The sequence below is a fragment of the Hermetia illucens genome, chromosome 3 (assembly GCF_905115235.1).
Source record: "Hermetia illucens chromosome 3, iHerIll2.2.curated.20191125, whole genome shotgun sequence".
NCBI lineage: Eukaryota > Metazoa > Arthropoda > Insecta > Diptera > Stratiomyidae > Hermetia > Hermetia illucens.
This window is the reverse complement of record NC_051851.1, coordinates 51834786-51854853: the sequence shown is the minus strand read 5'-3', so window position 1 is coordinate 51854853 and position 20068 is coordinate 51834786. Positions and strand designations below refer to the sequence as shown.

Genomic DNA, 20068 nt, shown 5'->3' with positions numbered 1-20068 from the left:
ATGTTCGCGCCATATTCGCTTTTTTAAAATTCCAGGTTCCGATGCGGGACAATCTACGGTCCTTTATTATTTATAAGCAGCCAATTCGTTGTGGGTTTTCGAATAGTTCTGCTTTCTTGGTCGACTCCGGTCAACCAAGACGGTTCTTACAGCACACAACGTCATACTCGTTGTTTTGGAAATTATTCCTTTTGAAGTTTTGGTTGAGGAAATCCGAAGATTGTATGTTTCGAAGGTAAGTGGTAGATCATAATGCCGAAGAGTGACGTCAGGCTACAGCGTTTATGAAAAGGCTACAGGAAGGGAGAATTTCTCATCAAAAGAGTAAGCCGCGATATAATGTCTACAGATATATTTGATAGTGTGCAAGAAGGGATGGTTCTAGCGGGTTGAAGGAAAAGTACATTTAATAGTGCGTACCGAGGCTTTTTTCAACACTATAGTGACAAGAGCGGTATAACTTTGTGTGTGAAAAAGGGCGTTATTTCATTGGGCATAGAGTTTTCTCCGAGGCGCAGAATAGAGGCTTTAATTTTACTGAAATAGGGAGATAGTACAGGGTAGACTTAAAACCCAGACTTAAAACCCCGGGCCTTGTTAACAAATCTAACAAATGTTGATATTTTTGTTAACTGCCAATGAATGTTGAATTTTTCAGACTTCGAAACACTCGCACTTATTATTTTTTTCGTTCTTTTTGTATTCAAATTTTTGTCATATTTCTGCATTACTAATTCAGAACTGATTGGATCATGAACATATAACATACAGAAGTGATTAGCATTCGAAATTTCGATATTTTGTGTGTGGTCAACACATTTGGCAATATAAAAATTATATAACAAGTATCATATCTATACTGTAATACAATAGATCAAATTGAGTACAATAGATTAAAAGTAAGTGAGAACTCAAAACCCAAAAACTAGGCAACTCATTGTTTTGAACAAAAACTAGTTTCATCGAAAGCGGGGCACACGACGAAAGTGATCCCAAAGTAAGTTTTGAAACTTATTTGAAAACAAAACAAATATTAATGGTCAATGGGCTATACTATTATAATTCTTGAAAACAGGTTAACTTATCATTAGTATTCTGAAGTATCCCCAATTATGTGCGCACATGTTTTTCATTTAAATACCTATTCATAGCCACTCAAAGAATTTTACAGGCACTATGCGCCATACATACACCGCGCCATTCTAGACCGCATAGAAATTTCAATTTACATTGACAAATAGTCTATTTTGCCGCCTAATTTCGATGAAGAATGTTTCTTCGAAAAAGCCTGAGGACACCAATATTATGCACTTGTCTAAAACAAGACATAGTAAAATGAATTTGTGTGTCAATCATGAGGAATGCAACATTCGCCATAGGCGTTGATATCAGAGGAATTTAATTTTCTCGAAACTAAGTAGTATTAGCGGCCGAGTTCGTCAGAAGCTTAAAATAATAGTGGACGTTGTAAGCCTCTAAAATTAACGGAGCTAATTGTGGATCATGCCGTTGCTGGCATTGATTCCACTACAAAATTTCCTTTGACTATTACTCAGTTTGTGCCGCTAGAGGCAGAAATAGGGATTTTTCAGAAGTACTATTCCAAAACTATGCTATAGCAAAAACAATAGTTTGCTTGTCTTGGACCAGTCGGAGCTCCAATATCCAAGATTCAAAAAGCCAAATCCATGGATTATCATTTGCAATGAATGATTCGGTTTATACCGCGCCTTTCCGCGTTTTATGAACTTCATTCATTTATGAATATAATAAATAATAAATATTTAAATGAATAGGAATTAGTGTCATACTACATACTAATCTGAATGTTGAGTAACTTACGTGATTTAAACGTGCTGATATTTTTGTGTGTTCCTCTTGATATGCTTTTCGAGCTTTCCTTTTGTCTTGTGATAAATATGATATTTTATCGCACACCATTTCACACATTTCGGCATTTGTCTTGAATTGTTTTGCTTGGTGATCTAATTCATCCATGTATGCACGCCATGATTTTGTTATTAAGCTACCTGTTAATAGAAAGGAGAATATTTTATCACTTAATTTGGAATTGAGTTATCAATATTAGAATATTAGAATATTATGGCTATATGTAATTTAGTTACAGAGGAAAGCGATTCTCTGAAAAATCGCTTTCTTTGTGTAAGATACATACGAGTACGTATGAGAATGAAAATTATTATTAATATTTATTTATTTACAACATGTTATGACTTTGAGGATTTGAATATATAACTGACTGAATTTAGGCGTAAATAAATATAGGAGAGGAGGGGGGTTTCCAGAAAATTTACAAAATATAATAATATACTATTATTAACAGGACTTGAGCGGTCATAGGGGTAGTGGGTATTTAAGGTCTAAATAACATATTAAGACATCCTGAATTTTGTCTGATTTTTCAGTTACTAAGAAGGGTCCTTCATTTAAACATGTACTTTTGAACCAACTCCGCACTCCATTCTTTTACCCAGAAACTTAATCGAAAATAGTTCTAACGTTTCTCTTACATTTCATGTCAAAGAATTTCCCTTAAAGTGAAGTGGGGTAAATCCTCAAAAAAGAAAGAGTGTCTATCCTCTCATAATATTTCCATTATATCGTCGGAAAAGAAAATGAAAAACTTTAATAATGTTGGAGCGTCACAGAGGCTACATATTCTTATTTGAAATGTGAAACTTTAAGCTTATTCGATTCAAGCAGAGAAATAACTCAAATTAATGTGTTTTTAAACTGGATTACTTCCTACATAGAAGTATAGTCACGTGATGAAATTAACTCTCGAATTGTTACAATCACCTAAAACTTATTTATAGCATATCCACCATAGATTAGCATTTTAGATGAAGTTAACATTTGCCAATTGGAATTTTCGATTTTCCAAGTGAAATCACGGCATTTTTTCAAATCAAATTCATGATTTTCCAAATAAAATTGACATTTTTCTAAATCAAATCAATGACTTTCTTAATGGAATTAAAATTTTTCCAAATTAAATTAATGAATTTCTAAATGAATGGCTTTTCAAATAAAACTGATATTTGTTTCTGGTTAAATTTTACATCCAATCTTCGCTTTTCTGAATTTATTGTCTCAGAAGTCAAGAGAAGAATTGGAAAACCACTGCTACGAAAAATGTACTTAAGTACCAAGATCCAATCAACATCTCACGAAATATTCAGCTAAAGAAAGAATATATTACCGATGTCTCAGCAAGATGCTAAGGAGTACGCTAAATATAATTCGTAGTCATATTGTGTTCTGAGAATTATATAAAGGAGCACTTAACATCTGTGAACCGCTTCGGTCACGCTGCTCCCAGGGCAGAGGTAAGGCAGCGTTTGACGATTTGCCTCTGCCCTGGTAAGAAACCTTAAAGCCGTCATTGCCTGACATTTTTTTTATGTTGATGTTAAGATAACTGCATTTCCAGATTTTAGACAGGGCAGCGAAAGCGGATCAAGCGCTTTTTACGCGTTGGACGACATCCAGTTCGATGCCACCGTCGGCATAAAGCACGTTTCCTTGATATACAAATTGATCGATGCCTTCAATTCTCTGCTCAGATACAAACTGAGAACCTAGCTATATTGATGTAGATTAAAACATTTTTTTTCCTTTTGTCTAGTTTTAAATTGAGACGATGTGGTTGCTTTACTGCAATCAACATGTCTGCCAGAAAGGTAATTATCAACGGAAGCACTACTCCACGAGCTGAGGGTAAAAATTCAGGAGGCGACATCCGGGTACGTTTTAGGATCAGGAACTGTCCACTAGGAGTTTTTGGGAAACTCTATCCTTGTTAGACATAGAAGAATGTTCCAAGTAAAATGTTTTCTCTTGCCTCTTGCCTCGGCCTTTCACTATTTTACCCACGTGTAAAGTCGGGGACTATCTGATTATAATGCTCCTTCACCCGTTAGTTGTTGGAATGCTGAGCATGTCACAGTAGCTGTAGACGTCAACATCGTCAATAGCATATATAGAACATCGTTCACGGCGCGTCGTTACGACCGTGTATAGTAAGAACATCGAGTCTTTTACATATTTTATACCCATCGTTGGTGCACTTCTTCGGCACAGGTCTGAAAGCGAAGCATTTAAATCGTCTTGTTATTAATATCTGTTCGCACATCCTGCCTGTTTCTGCTCCGATAGAAATCTTAACCCCTATTCATACCTACGAGCAGATAGCGTGTTCAGCACCAAGCATGTCAGACAGAAGAGTATGTTATTCTAACATAAATTCACTATGCGAGTATTTATCCTTACCAGCAGCAAACGTTTCGTATTCGCACAGAATTGCAAATGGAAATACTTCCACGATGGCATGGAACGGCGTACATGCCGAATGATTTTCTCCCACCATACAAATTCAACCTAGGAGACGAGCCTTCTTGACTTCTCCATATGCTGCGTCTGACACGCTCCGCTCTGGATACGTAACGCTTGCTGTTGGTAAGTGTGAATACTCACATATTCACTATGCGAAGAATGTGGAATAACGAAGAATACTTTTGTGTCTGAAAAGGTCTGTGCTGGACCCGTTGCCTGCTGATAAGTATAAATATTTTCGTCAGCGCTGTGTTTAACACGCTCTGTGTAGGACACGCCGCCAGCTGGTAAGTATGAATAGTTTCATCCGCTACAAATGTCTTACTTCTAGATGGTTGAAGTGAGAAGAAGCAACGAAGAAAGACCTGTAACATGTGCCTTGATGACTATATAATCATTGCAGGCGACCTTAATGGTCATGTTGGTGAAAAGGTAGACGGCAACATGTACTGTGATTGAAAACGGGTTGAAACAGGCAATGAGAGTTGCGAGCGTATAGTGGATTTTCCGGACTCAGATGAACTTGTACTTGTGAATACATTGTTCACCAAACGATTGTCTCATCTTCCTACATTTTACAATGGGACGAGAAAAACGCAAATGGATTATATTCTCATAAGTCGCCGACATTTTAGCACCGTCACTGACTGCAAAGCCGTTCCTTATGAGACCATCGCACCTCAACATCGACCACTGATTGTCGCCTTGCGAATGAAGCCACCGATAAAACAGCGTGAGGAACGCACTGGCCCGCCTCGCATTAAATGGTGGCGATTTCATGAGAAGGAGGAAGAGATCGCGTAAGTGAGCGCTTACCAATCATTACGAATGTGGACGAATTGTGAAAAGCGGCTTGTGCAACCCACGGGGTCACCAAGCCAGGTAAGCGGTTCTTCAATCGAGATTGGCTTTGGAATGATGATATTCAAGTTTCTCGGCGACAACTCGCTTGCAAATTGATTAATTTACAAGAATGCCAACCGGGAAGCAAAGAAAGCGATCACTGTCACCCAATCGGTCTATTACAAAAATCTTTACGATTAACTGGACACTCGAGATGGCGAAAGAGATATGTATCGAATGTCATGTCAAAAGCCGACATGAACGCACACAGAATATCGAACACTTCTGTTGTGTTAATGACAAGAACGGTACTTTGCTTATCGACCGACGAGCCGCGACGATTGGATGCGAGAATATGGTATTTCGAGCAGATTTCAACGGAACAATTTCTTCGTCCTCCACTTCCACAAGCATTGTCGACATTTGGACGTCGGAAGATTTTTGGACGCATTGTTGACAACCGTTTTTGCGAAATCGTTGAAATAACCGTAAGTCAAGCCAGGTTTGTCAAAAACTGCGGAACTACTGACGCAATACACGTTGCGCGGTTACTCATGGAGAAACATCGTGAGGCATTGCCCTCTTTACATTGCATTTCAAAATCTACAGAAAGCGTTTGATCGGGCGCCACACGAACTCATTTAATATGCTCTACGTCAATACTTAGTGCCAGAAGAGTTCCTGCGTTGGGTTCAATTGTTCTACCACGATCTGAAAAGTAAAGTTCGAAGTGTGTCAGGTGTATCAAAACCGCTTCGTGTCTCTGTACGTGTTCATCGAGAAGCGATCTCTCACCACTCCTCTTCTTTACTCTTGTTATGGACACTATCACACTGGACATCCAACGTCCAGTGCCCTATATATACACTGCTTACGCAGATGATGTTTTCCTAGCATCTAATAGCAAAACTGATCTCGAGAAACTTGCTTAAAAGTGGAATGATCGCTTCATGCAAAACGCTCTCAGATTGAATCTGAATAAAACTGACGGCCGATCCCCATGAAATAAACACTATCACCGTCAGTGCTGTGATCTACCCAGAACTGAGCGGTTTAAATATCTCGGGTAAGCCAATAGAGACCTGCATTATGAAAATGCTTCGTGCAACCTGGATGAAGTGGCGGTCCATGAGTGGTATTCTTTGTGACCAAATTGTTAATGAACGTCTTAAATCTAAAATTTACCGTCCTGTCATCCTCTATTGTTCTGAGTGTTGGCCTACTATAAAAGACAACGAACGGCATCTCGCGGTAATGAAAACGAAGATGTTGAATAGGACAAGTGGCGTGACACGCTTTGATCACATCCGAAATGAGGACATCCGCGATTGATATGGAGTTACTCTGAGTGTGGGAAAATTCCGAGACAGGTGTCTTCGATGGGATGGTCACGGAAATTGCGCTAACAAGAATTCACTCATCAAGATCAGTCTGAACATCGAAGTCGATGGTAAGCGACCAAAAGGCCGGCCGAAACAACGGTGGCTTGATACTTTGGGTGGTGATTTGAAAGTTTCACGACTGTATCCAGATCAAGCTTTTGATAGAACAAAATGGCGCAACCGATCATGACGAGCCGACACGGTTTGTGGAAGGAACAAAGGCTAAAGAAAAGACCACTTTGTAAAAATTTCCGAAAATTTTGATAGTGCTTGGGTACATAATAATTTGAGTTTGAAACTTAGTAACTGCCTGAAGTCCCACTTCCTCTTCGATATTCTCATCGAATGTGATAACATAGCAATGGCTTTCTTTTTCCCTGTATAATAGTTTTTTTTTATTTTCCGGTAGGTTTGACCCAGCGGAAACTACTAAAAACCATATTCAAAAATACATATTTGAAAAGGACATTGTTCTGCTTCTACTTAGAATTAAATTAAATTAAAATACAAATTGCCTTATTTTATATAATATTATTTGTATGGTTAAATACAAAAAAGTTGGAACACAAAATATGAAAAAAACTGCGGATTAAAACGTCGGATATTTACTCAACCAAGTAATTAAATTCGTTCACAGGAAGTTCGTTAAAATACCAAATGCAAACAGAATTAAAAAGCAAAATATAGAGGTTAACGATTGTATTTTATTCAAAATAAGTATTTTCTTTTGTTTGAATAAATTATTGCGGAAATTTGTGTTTTCTATGGTATAGCGCTTTTGAAAGTGATATCTGATATTGGACGTGAGTACAAAAAAAGAATCTTTTATGAGAAACCGGAGCACCACGTTTTTATGTATTTTTTTCACGCCTAGGGTATGATATAATAGTTACTCACATATTTGCATTTGCCGAGTTGAACTATAAATTCGAGTACGTATCTTATCTTCCGTGGAAAATACCTTTTTTAAGGTTTTGTGTAAAACACCTTATTAAAATCGGTTTATTGTTTGTCACACGGCAATCCCTATAGACACAAAATTTGGTGGAAAGGTGGGGCCCGTGAACCCCCCCATGTAGTGAGTGATATCATTCTTCATTGAGTTTAAGGGGAAGGGGGTCGCCATATGTGCGAAAGGGTTGTAGACTTTTTTTTTACTATGCGGGGTATGAGATGGAAGGTCTCGATTAGTACTTTCCAAAGCTGACCTTAGTTATGTCATTTGATGTAAAAGGCAGGCCGGGGCCTGGAAAGTGTTTATTTCTCAATCAAAAAATCTGGAAAAAATCACAAAGCTGCCTCTATATAGTGTCTGGGTTCTGAAATACCCTCCATATTGATACCTGCTCAAATAAGGTTAATAATAGTATGTTGCTATATTTTTTGGATATTGACGGGGGAGCCAACTTTAAGTTCACCCTAGAACCAAGCTATGCTAACATACAAAACATGAGGCTATGATACAAAACATGATACTACTACTATATTAAGTTCGTATTATTATTGACATAGTTATAGTAGCTCAAAGTTTCCTCTTGCTTTTACTGGAATCTAAAACATTGAGTATTAATATCACAATCTTTCGGCTTGCTAAACGCATATCCATTATGAGCTACGTGCAAATGCAACAGTTATGCACGCAAATATTCCTAGGCAATATACAAAACCTTTCTAACTGAAGCGCCGAGTTTCTCGTTTTCGACTTGTTTATCAATGGTTTGCTTCCTTCCAATCTTTGTTGACAGATAATCTCATCGATATCAGCACCCCATTAATCAAACAATGTGATATATGATATACTTATTCTGATTAAAATGTTTTTAATGAAGTCAGGTATAGTAATATTTCTAACAACGATTATGAGGACTTTGTACTTTGAATACATCATGTGGAACGATTAGATTCCATGAATTTATTAATTTCAAGTCAAATAGAGTTTCAAGCAACATAGGAAAGTGTTGTTGAAAATTAACTCTGAGTAAATCAGCCAAATGGGATGAATAAAGATCTTAAACCAGAAGAACCACTAGTGTATATGAGCATCGAAGTTTGATAGAAAATCAATTCACTTAGTTAGTATCTGGTGAATCATTTTTGTTCAGAATTGAGGAAGCCCTGGGTCAGCCATCCACTTAATGTCAGACCAGACCAATTGAAGAGCAACTACCTCCCAAAGTTCTGGTCCATGAGCTCCTTTTTTTGAGGCAACACCCAAAGTTAAAACAATTTAAAAAATAGTACAGGAAACTACAGTTTCTTCCAGGGCAGAGGCAGAGTCAGCGTCTGATGAGTTACCTTTGTCCTGGATGAAGCCGACGTCATACCAGTCGAAGTCGAAGTCATACCAGACGATCATCTTTTCAGAGGGTATACAATGAAACAGTAGTTGGAGGATGATCGAAAGATCATTCGAGTTGAACGTTATCAACTAAGAGGACAAAGTTACAATACGTTCTAGAAGTTGGCAACGTGCGGATCCGTCCACACCTAAGTAAAGTTCCATAATGTTGGATCACGATCAATACAGCCCAAATTGATTCAATTACTCATTCACAACTGAATGAACTGACAACCGGCACAAATCTCTCTGCCAAGTGGAATTTGAACTTACAGAGTGACAGCATCATTTTCCAACGACAAATCCATCAAAAACTAATAGAAGGTCCTACCGAACCATAAGCTTCATCAGCACTATTCAAGGACCAAACTACTTCGCTATATGCTAGGGAAGAGGATTCCATCGTCTGGTGCCCGTTAACTTAGTACTAGATGAACGTAGGTTCTTTTAAATTATTTGTTACCGCGTGGGACTTTTTTTACCTTTACTGTCATATGCATACTTTCAATTAGTTCACGAACCAAAATTCTTAAAAAGAACGCAAAGAGAAATTGGCAGACAAAAGAAAATTGGCTCGACCATGCATGAAGCTGAAAAATCCCTGACGCGATTATCGCTAGCTAGGAGGAAAGACGCACAGCGGGGCACTTCTTCATCTGGTGACTTGCGAATTATGGGTTTCCTTCCACACCTCCCAGTCATTGAATATTAGTACACCATTATCAAATGGAAGCGGACCCAGGAACATTCAATCCTTAAACAAGGAATGATAAGCAAACCTGGAGGTAGACAATAATAAATTGATGCCAATGGGACGCTATTTTTTATGGAACTCTCAAAATTTCCATAAATGTCAATAGTGCTTACGTACAACACAGTATTTTTGACTTCGAAGTTATCTTCTGATTGAAAGTGGTATCTGATATTTCAAGTATCGGTGCAGAAAAGGTATTTTTTTATGACAAACCAGGGCTGTATGTTTTGGCGTATCTTTTTCACACCTGGGTTATGACATAATATTCACTTGTATTTTACTCATATTTGCATTTGATGACTTGATATATAAAAGAGTTAATTCTAATGTGCAATTTTATAACTGTATATTTGAGTGGGTATCTTATCTTTCGGAAAAAGATACCTTTTCTTCATTGAAGTTTCACGTATGTAGATAATATTATTAAACAAGTTACATCCTGACTGGATTTTCACTTCCTCTTTGATATTCACATCGAATATCCCTATTTTATGAAATGCGGTGAGTGTACGTCAACTGTGACACATGAAACACATGCAATGGGTGTGACGATTTTATATCAAGCTTAGTGAGAGAAGGGAGTTGAGAGAAGCTTGAGACATACATATCGATAGCGTCCCAGCACTCTGGTTGCAGGAACACTATTCCCAAAATTGGTACTGAGTTCTTTGTGGCAGCAGGGTAAAAATGGATTACACTGGAAGATTACGTTGTCACTAGTCACCAACTCATTCCATTCAAAATGCTGAATATCCACCTGGTGGAACGTCACAAAAATTAACGTAGATACATTTCCCAAAACTCTGTCAAGAGGGGTAAACAAGCCACAAAATCCTTCCGTATATAGAAGAGTCACCATTAAATCTTCAGTAGAATCAGCGATGAGTCGTGCCACAGTAGTCTGCGATGTATTAGCGTCGAAAAAAGGGACACCGTCACGGGAGACCATTTATACACTGAGGTACAACCGAAACAGTCAGTTTACGACAAGAACTGCTTCAAATTCTAGCGAAATGGAAGGCACCGTATACCAAGGCAGAAGAAATTCCGCCAACTACGATGTTAACAGGAGCTATCCTGTGAAGTTAACAGGGATACAAAGAGCCTCAGGTATAAATTGATCAAACATAAACTCGGATCTCATCGATTACGCTGTTTGCCAGAGCTGATCTAGATGGAGTAAGCACTTTTATCTCTCTGGGCTGACTTTATTGGCAGAGGGAGAGCACGTGCTGAAGACTGCCCATTGTTCGGTCGATGAAAGAAATACCTTCAATTGTGGGAGCTGGCCTGATAGGCCGTAAAGAAAATCGAAGTTATCGCCCTAAGAAAAGAAGATTTTCATAGTCCTAGCCACAAAAGTTGGAGATATTACGGTATAGCCAGCGGTGAAATCCTTTGGCATTATGGTAGATACGATGATAAGCTTCTTTGGGTAGATTCGCATCCAATAGGGCTTATTTGCTGATGAGCGTGTTTCAATTCATTCTGTTCTACGGTCGTGAAGAGTGGGTTATGGGCAACAGCAAGGACACGTATTTCGCTCTTCGAGTAATTTGTGCCTATCTGTTTTACTGTAAGGCCACCTCGAATGGGTGGAGGGGAGGAAGCGTTTCCGGACATCTTAGTTAGGACTATGTTCCGAAGGGAATATGGAACTCGATAGCAAATTTCACTCAAGGCAATTATCAGACTTTCTGAACCATATGTTGTGTGCTCTTAAATTGAATAGGCCTAGCCCGATGTAATGCATCAACTGTCAGTTATTTGTCCCAGAACAGAATGACGGAGTAACTAACAAAAGTTCGACAAATTTAAATTTTCAGTTAAGGCAATTAGAAAACTGTAGGTTGTTTACCATAGTTTAAGGAAATTTTTTGTGAAATTTCAAGAAGATCAGTGAAAATGGAGACTAGAAAATATACATTTGGTTATGCCTGCTTCTACAAATTCCGCCGCGAATGCCAGAAAATTCGATGCGTTAGTTTTCGAAGTCAGACAATGCAAACGTGAAATAGGTCTCGTTCTCAGAACCTATCCAACCACAAAATCTAAAAAAAATCACAATTGTGCATCTATACGAAATTTAAGCCTCCGATATCTGCTCAAATAAAGTCAATAATAGCATATTATATATTATATATTATAAATTTACCGGTTCATCCTAGGTGCGCATGATTTTGCACTGAGGCAGGCTTTAATAGGAAGCATCATACTGGCGGTCAAAGGGTAGTATAGGTCCCAGGGCGAAACGTGGATTGGTACCCACGTTGGAGCATAAAACCTGGCAAACACCTGCTGAACCAATACCAACAGCTCCACTACCAAACCATATCTCCACCTCCACGTGGAGTTCTTTCTTTATGAAAAACTGCAGACGGAGAAGGATGAAGGCGAGTCTTCTGCGCCTAAAAACGGGACCAAATGTACCAACTAGGCCTCCAGGTTGGGGGTTGGGTAGGGCTGACAACCCTACACGGAAAACCGATGTTACGACGCCAAGAAAGGAGCCTCGGAGAGGATGGATCTTACAACGACGAACCCGGCAACAATAACGGAATAACGATTTGCGCATTTTCTCATGGAACGTGCGCTCCCTGTACAGACCGAATGCTGCTCAGCAGCTAGCCAAGTCCCAAAATAGGGTTGATTTAACAGCGTTACAAGAGTTGCGATGGACAGGGACCGGTTTCCGTGAGAAGAGCCGCTACACTATATATTATAGCGGTCATCCAGTAAACCTTGTGCTCGGAGTAGGTTTCTTAGTCAGCCAAAAAATGAAACCTGCTGTTATCGGCTTTGAAAATATAAGCGAAAGGCTGTGCACTCTGCGTTTGCGAAGCAAGTTTAGAAATATAAGCCTCATAAACGTTCACGTCCCTACAGTGAAGACTGCAGAGTCGGAGAAGGATACCTTCTACGAGGCAGTAGAACGAACCCTCGAAGCCTGTCCCAAGTATGATATCAAAATTATACTTGGAGATTTCAACAGTCAAGCAGGAACAGAGTCAGTATTCAGGCGATACGTTGGCTCCCATAGGTTACATAAGAATACCAATGATAACGGATTGCGCATTATCCAGTCAGCAGCATCACACGAAATAGTTGTTGGAAGTACCTGGTTTGCGTGGAAAGCGTTTCACAAACATACGTGGGGCTCTCCAGACGAGACCACTTTCAACCAAATTGACCACGTGCTGATTGAACACCGCCACCTCTCAGCTTTGATGAATGTCAGAACATATAGGGGGGCCAATATAGACTCGGATCACTATCTCGTTGGCATGGTGCTCCGAGCTCAAATAACAATACCACCTAGAATTCCCTCTGACAATCAGGTGAGAGTAAATACTGAAGCCATCCACAACACAGCCCTCCGCGACATCTATAAGAGAGAAATGGATGTCGCAATAATCGCAGTCAACAGAGGTCCTGGAGATGAAGCATCAACAAATGATCTTCACAACCACTTGAAGAACGTTATCATTGATACGACCACAAAGAAACTTGGTCCCAGCCGCAAGGAAAGTCGAAACGGCTGGTTTGACGATGAATATAAGCTAGCTATGGAACGGAAGAATGTTGCATACCGAGTAATATTACATTATCAAAGAACGCGGGCATGGGCAGAGACTTATCACGAGACTTATCCGTCGAGCGGAGAAGCGACTTCACAGACGGAAAAAGGAAGCCTGGGAGAACCAACAAGTCTGTGAACTAGAAAAGCACAGGGAGCAACCACACCAGACGCGGAAGTTTTACCAACAAGTCAGCAGGATGAAATCTTACACACCTCGACGTTCATCCTGCCGAGACAAAGAGGGAAACCTGATTCCCGCCAACTGAAGACAACGGATAAATACTGCCACCACCTTGTATAGGAGAAACAGTTCGTGCAATTCATCGGCTTAAAAATCATAAGTCGCCAGGAGCCGATGGAATTACAGCCGAATTAGTTAAACATGGGGGCGAAAAGTTGCACCAAGTGGTTCATCAACTTGTGCTCAAGGTATGAGACAGCGAATCAATGCCTGACGATTGGCAAAAAGGCATTATCTGTCTCATACATAAAAAGGGAGATATCACACAGTGCAGCAATTATAGATGTATCACGTTGCTGAGTACCATCTATAAGATATTCTCCGCTATCTTGTTAGGTCGGATAGCCCCACACGCCCAGAACATCATTGGCCCATATTAAAGAGGCTATCCAGGCAAATCATCAACAGATGAGATTTTCTCTCTGCGGCAAATGATTCAAAAACTTTTGGAATATTAACATCAGTTGCACCATCTCATCATCGACATTTAAGCCGCCTATGATAGCATAGCCAGGGTAAAATTGTACACGGCCATGAGAGAATTCGGTATTCCGACGAAATTGATAAGACTCACTAGGCTGATCCTGACCAATGTGCGAGGCCAGATAAAAGCAGCAGGATCACGCTCAAGACCATTCGATATCAACAACTGTCTACGAAAAGGGGATCCCCTGTCATGCGTCCTCTTTAACCTGGCCCCCGAGAAAGTGATCCGTGATGACGAGGTAAATGCAAGAAGTACGATCCTCTTTAAGTGCACTCAACTACTGGCCTATGCTGATGATATCGACATCATGCGAAGAACCATCCGAGACGCACAAACTGCCTTCATTCAGATCGAGCAGACGGCATTCGGCGCGAGATCTTGGGTTGGACATCTATGAAGGCAAGGCAAAATATATGGTGGCAACGTCAGCATCGAAAACCAACCAACCAACAACATCAAACTGCGCTGGTCAAACGGGAGGAATAAAGATAGGAGAATACAACTTTGAGATCGTTGATAATTTCTCCTATCTAGGGTCGAAAATCACAACCAATAACAGCTACTATGATGAAATCCGCGCACGGTTGTTGTCAGCCAACAGAGCCTATTTCAGCTTGCAAAAACTGTCCTGCTCGAAATGTCTCACCATAGGGTCAAAGCTCTTACTGTACAAAACAATGATTTGCCAGCCCTCATGTATTCCTCGGAGACTTAGGTTCTTAGCAAGAAGAATTGCGAACTCTTGGCCGCGTTCGAGAGAAGAATCCTCCGAAGAATTTTTGGCCCCCTACATGAGGATGGACAATTCCGTAGCCTACATAACGACGAAATCTATGAGCGATACCATGGCCGTCAGGTTATAGATAAAATCCTGCTCAATAGGTTACGGTGGGCGGGTCACTTAATCCGTATGGATGAGGATGATCCAGCCTGGAGAGTCTATAAGGGCAATATCTATGGTAGAAAAAGAAGACGAGGCAGACCCTGCCTGAGATGGAGCGATGGCGTAGGACAGGACGCCAGACAGCTTTTAGGGATATCGAATTAGTGGACTTCGGCGCAAAACCGGGATGTCTAGACTTCCTTATTAAGGGAGGCCTAGACCGGATACCGGTTGTTGCGCCTTTGATGATGATGATGATATTTACAATTTAACAAACGCGGCTGGAATGAATTTATTCATACAAAATCATCTAAATAAGGTAAAAATATCACAAAAAAACTGAATCCGTAAAGTAATTAGGGTCCACCAACTCAAACAAAAATCATCACAAAGTTCTTCTGATAAAAACAGCGTTATCATTTGTTCCGGTCGTTATAAAACAATTTACTGTGGAGAGCGTCAAAAATCACATTACCATTGTCGTGAACAGTAGCGAATATATAATTGATGAATAAAGACGTTTTTTTTACAGTCATAACTATTTGATTTTTATTTACAAATTCGGCACGAACTTAGTAAGGTCCACCAAGATGGAGCGATAGGGATCGCAAAATGCCAAGGAACTGCTAAACAGATCGAACTGGGCAATCGATGCCAGTTATCTGATGGTGCTGATAATAACAAAATTTCGACCCAAAGAAAGGAGAACTAATTTTGAAACAGGATAACTTCATTGGAGTAAATTCAAGACAATTCCAGGAAATCTTTGTGCATTGATGTAAAAATATAACATCCTAAAGTGTTTCCGAATACAACTGTCCTTGAAAAATTTTAACTAATTTTTCACTAAAGACTCACCTTGCAAATCGTCGGCACGATCAACTTTTAATCCTTGTTGTGCAACGGCTGCCAAATTTATTGCGTACTCCTTATCAACTTTGGCTTTTAACAAAATGGAACGTTTCATAATTTCCATAAGACGAATTTCTGCATCAAAACGTACAAGTAATGCTTCGTGCGCGGCACGACTCTGTAAAGCCGATGAGAAACCCATTTTTATGGATTTCCACCAAATTGCAACAGCACTAAAACGATCTTATCTAAATCACTTTTCCACGTTTAAACACTCTTTCCACTTTTATTTATACATACAGGAAGTTTATTGTTTTTTTTTCAATTTCCTTTTCACTTTGGATGCACTTTAAACTCTTCGGGTCATAGCCACGAACAAATTTAGCAAAAGAAAAAAAAATAATTCAAGTAGAAATAATGTTTATAGACCGCGATTAGTTAAATATGTGAACACGCCGCAAGCATCGAAAGTGATTTCGTCACGACACTAAAATTGCACAACTAAATGATTAGCGTGAAATACAATACATACTTGGCTTTGATTTATTTATACATGCTTTCCTTATTTTTTTATTTCTATTGATTAAATTTATTTCACTCGAATTTTTATTGTTTCACTTTCATCTTTGATTCTATTCCCTATGATTAGTTTTGTACCGTTTTCTCATATTTTTAGATCAGCAGCTTGGTTTCTGGATACACATTCGCCAAGATTCAGGTGTTAATTTGTTGTTGATTCAGCTGAAAGTAGGTAAGTTAGGAATGGATCAAATTTGCCACCAACACCGTCAACCGCGCGCACTTTTTCAATCAAGTATTCGCTCTCCTTCACTATGGTTTCGCAAGACCTGTGCAGACCTTTCCTAGCTCGAAGGTTGCATTATAATATTATATTAGCTGCGGTAGCAAACTCAGATTTTTATTGGAAAAGATGACGACGGCAGCAGACTGGGCAAAGGTAAGAACCGCGGGGATTTCTTTCCTCCCACAAAGCGCAGACACGATAAGATCTAGTGCAAACTTGTATAAATTCACCTGGACAATTTGAAAAGCGCGAATAAATATAATTTACGCGAGCAATGCGACGAGGAGGTGTAGTATGTTCAAGCCCGAACGGTGGTGGACGCGGACTAAGAAAAAGACGATAGGAAAGCAAACTCTCAAAGTGCCGCTCTACACGGCGGCCAATACTTGTGCCAAAGATAACGAACTTGTGGAACTACCTGTGCTCGAATCATACAGGTAAGGCGTACGACACACATACGGACGTGGATGTAAATGAATACGTATATGGTTTTGGATACTGGTCAGAGCAATCGAACGACGAAACGCCGACGATGGAGCTAAATTGCCGACGTGTAGTTTTCTTCTCGCGATTTCGCGAATCCCGTATCGGTGCAATAAAGACCACCGTTGAAAACATAATATCTACATGACATGCTTACATACGGGGCCTACATATATGCATGCTAAGCAGATAGATCCATACGCAATCTAGTTCAGAAAGTGAGAAATAGAAGGGAATGAACTTGATACAAATGCTTAATAGTTTTTCTTTAATTTCTTTAGTTTAAATTGAAATTTTCTCAATCAGATTTCACTTCTGAGTAGAATGGTTTTTCAAGGCTTTTGTTTTCAAGGTAGCTTCTGTGCATTTTGGAGGAGTACCTGGATGTCCAAGTGGACATGCTTCCAATACGAAAATCTGCGTGATAGCTCCAAATCTCCTAATCATCATCATCAACGGCGCAACAACCGGTATCCGGTCTAGGCCTGCCTTAATAAGGAACTCCAGACATCCCGGTTTTACGCCGGGGTCCACCAATTCAATATCCCTAAAAACTGTCTGGCGTCCTGACCTACGCCATCGCTCCATCTTAGGCAGGGTCTGCCTCGTCTTTTCCTACCATTGATATTGCCCTTATAGACTTTCCGGGTGGGATCATCCTCATCCATACGGATTAAGTGACCCGCTCACCGTAACCTATTCAGCCGGATTTTATCTACAACCTGACGGTCATGGTATCGCTCATAGATTTCGTCGTTATGTAGGTTACGGAATTGTCCATCCTCATGTAGGGGGCCAAAAATTCTTCGGAGGATTCTTCTCTCGAACGCGGCCAAGAGTTCGCAATTTTTCTTGCTAAGAATCCAAGTTTCCGAGGAATACATGAGGACTGGCAAGATCATAGTCTTGTACAGTAAGAGCTTTGACCCTATGGTGAGACGTTTCGAGCGGAACAGTTTTTGTAAGCTGAAATAGACTCTGTTGGCTGACAACAACCGTGCGCGAATTTCGTTGTCATAGCTGTTATCGGTTGTGATTTTCGACCCTAGACAGGAGAAATTGTCACCGTCTCAAAGTTGTATTCTCCTATCTTTATTCTTCCCGTTTGATCAGTGCGGTTTGATGTTGTTGGTTGTTTCGTCTTCGGTGCTGACGTTGCCACCATATATTTTGTCTTGCCTTCATTGATGTGCAACCCAAGATCTCGCGCCGAGTATCGCCTGCTCGATCTGGATGAAGGCAGTTTGTACGTCTCGGGTGGTTCTTCCCATGATATCGATATCGTCAGCATAGGCCAGTAGTTGACTTAAAGAGGATCATACCTCTTGCATTTACCTCAGCATCACGGATCACTTTCTCGAGAGCCAGGTTAAAGAGGACGCGTGACAGGGCATCCCCTTTTCGTAGACCGTTGTTGATGTCGAATGGTCTTGAGAGTGATCCTGCTGCTTTTATCTGGCCTCGCACATTGGTCAGGATCAGCCTAGTGAGTCTTATTAATTTCGTCGGAATACCGAATTCTCCCATGGTCGTGTACAGTTTTACCCTGGCTATGCTATCATAGGCGACTTTAATGTCGATGAATAGATGGTGCAACTGTTGCCCATATTCCAGCAGTTTTTCCATCGCTTGAGAGAAAATCTGATCTGTCGCTGATTTGCCTGGAGTAAAGCCTCTTTGGTATGGGCCAATGATGTCCTGGGCGTATGGGGCTATCCGGTCTAGCAAGATAGCGGAGAATATCTTATAGATGGTACTCAGCAACGGGATACCTCTATAATTGCTGCACTGTGTGATATCTCCCGTTTTATGTATGAGACAGATAATCCCTCGTTGCCAATCGTCAGGCATTGATTCGCTGTCCCATACCTTGAGCACAAGTTGATGAACCACTTGGTGTAACTGTTCGCCTCCATATTTAACCAATTCGGCTGTAATCCCATCTGCTCCTGGCGACTTATGATTTTTTAGCCGATGAATTGCACGGACTGTTTCTTCTAAACTTGGTGGTGGCAGTATTTATCCGTCGTCTTCAGTTAGCGGGACCTCCAACTCGCCGATGTTCTTGTTGTTCAGTAGCTCATTAAAGTACTCAACCCATCGCTCCAATATGCCCATTCTGTCGGAAATCAGATTTCCTTCTTTGTCTTGGCAGGATGAGCATCGAGGGGTATAAGGCTTCATCCTGCTGACATGTTGGTAAAACTTCCGCGCCTGATGCGGTTGTTCCCTGTACTTTTCTAGTTCACAGACTTGTTGGTTCTCCCAGGCTTCCTTTTTCCGTCTCCGCTCGACGAAGTTCGTGATAAGTCTCTGCGCGTGCCCACGTTCTTTGAGAATGCAACATTACTCGGTATGCGGCATTCTTCCGTTCTGTTGCTAGCTTACATTCATCGTCAAACCAGCCGTTCCGACTCCTTTTGCGGCTGGGGCCAAGTATGTGTGTGGCCGTATCCATGATAACGTTCTTCAGGTGATTGTGAAGATCATTTGTTGATGCTTCATCTCCAGGTCCTCTGTTGACCGCGGTTATTGCGGCATCCATTTCCCTCTTATAGGTGTCGCGGAGGACTGTGTCGTGGATGGCTTCAGTGTTCACTCTCACCTGATTGTCAGAGGGGATTGTAGGTGGTGTCGTAATTCGAGCTCGGAGCACCATGCCAACGAGATAGTGATCCGTTCTGATATGTTCTGACATTCATCAAGGCTGAGAAGTGGCGGCGTTCGATCAACATGTGGTCAATTTGGTTGAAAGTGGTCCCGTCTGGAGAGGCCCACGTATGTTTGTGTACCGCTTTCCGTGCAAACCAGGTACTTCCAACAACCATTTCGTGTGACCCTGCTAATTGAATAGTCCGCAGTCCGTTATCATTTGTTTTTTCGTGTAAGCTATGGGAGCCAACGTATCGTCTGAATACGGGCTCCGTCCCTACTTGGCTGTTAAAATCCCCAAGTATGATTTTAATATCATATCTGGGACAGGCTTCGAGGGTTCGTTCTACTGCCTCGTAGAAGGTATCGTTCTCCGACTCTGCAGTCTCCTCTGTAGGGGTGTGAGCGTTAA

The 20068-nt window shown here is 40.6% G+C and overlaps 1 protein-coding gene across 9 annotated transcripts in view; it reads right to left on the bottom strand.

The window, feature by feature from the left end:
• Positions 1-20068, bottom strand: part of LOC119650702 (tyrosine-protein kinase Fer) — a 132859-nt gene that overhangs the window by 83659 nt on the left and 29132 nt on the right. For 5 of the 9 annotated variants that reach the window (XM_038053695.1, XM_038053691.1, XM_038053690.1 and 2 more), the window contains exons 2-3: positions 15723-16457; positions 1843-2030 (exon numbers count right to left, since the gene is read on the bottom strand). In XM_038053695.1, the coding sequence (XP_037909623.1) occupies positions 1843-2030; positions 15723-15918 (384 nt within the window). In that variant the 5' untranslated portion in view covers positions 15919-16457. Of the gene's footprint in view, positions 1-1842; positions 2031-15722; positions 16458-16518; positions 16855-20068 lie in introns of those variants that run through there. The other 4 variants (XM_038053697.1, XM_038053699.1, XM_038053692.1 and 1 more) reach the window with 3 other exon arrangements.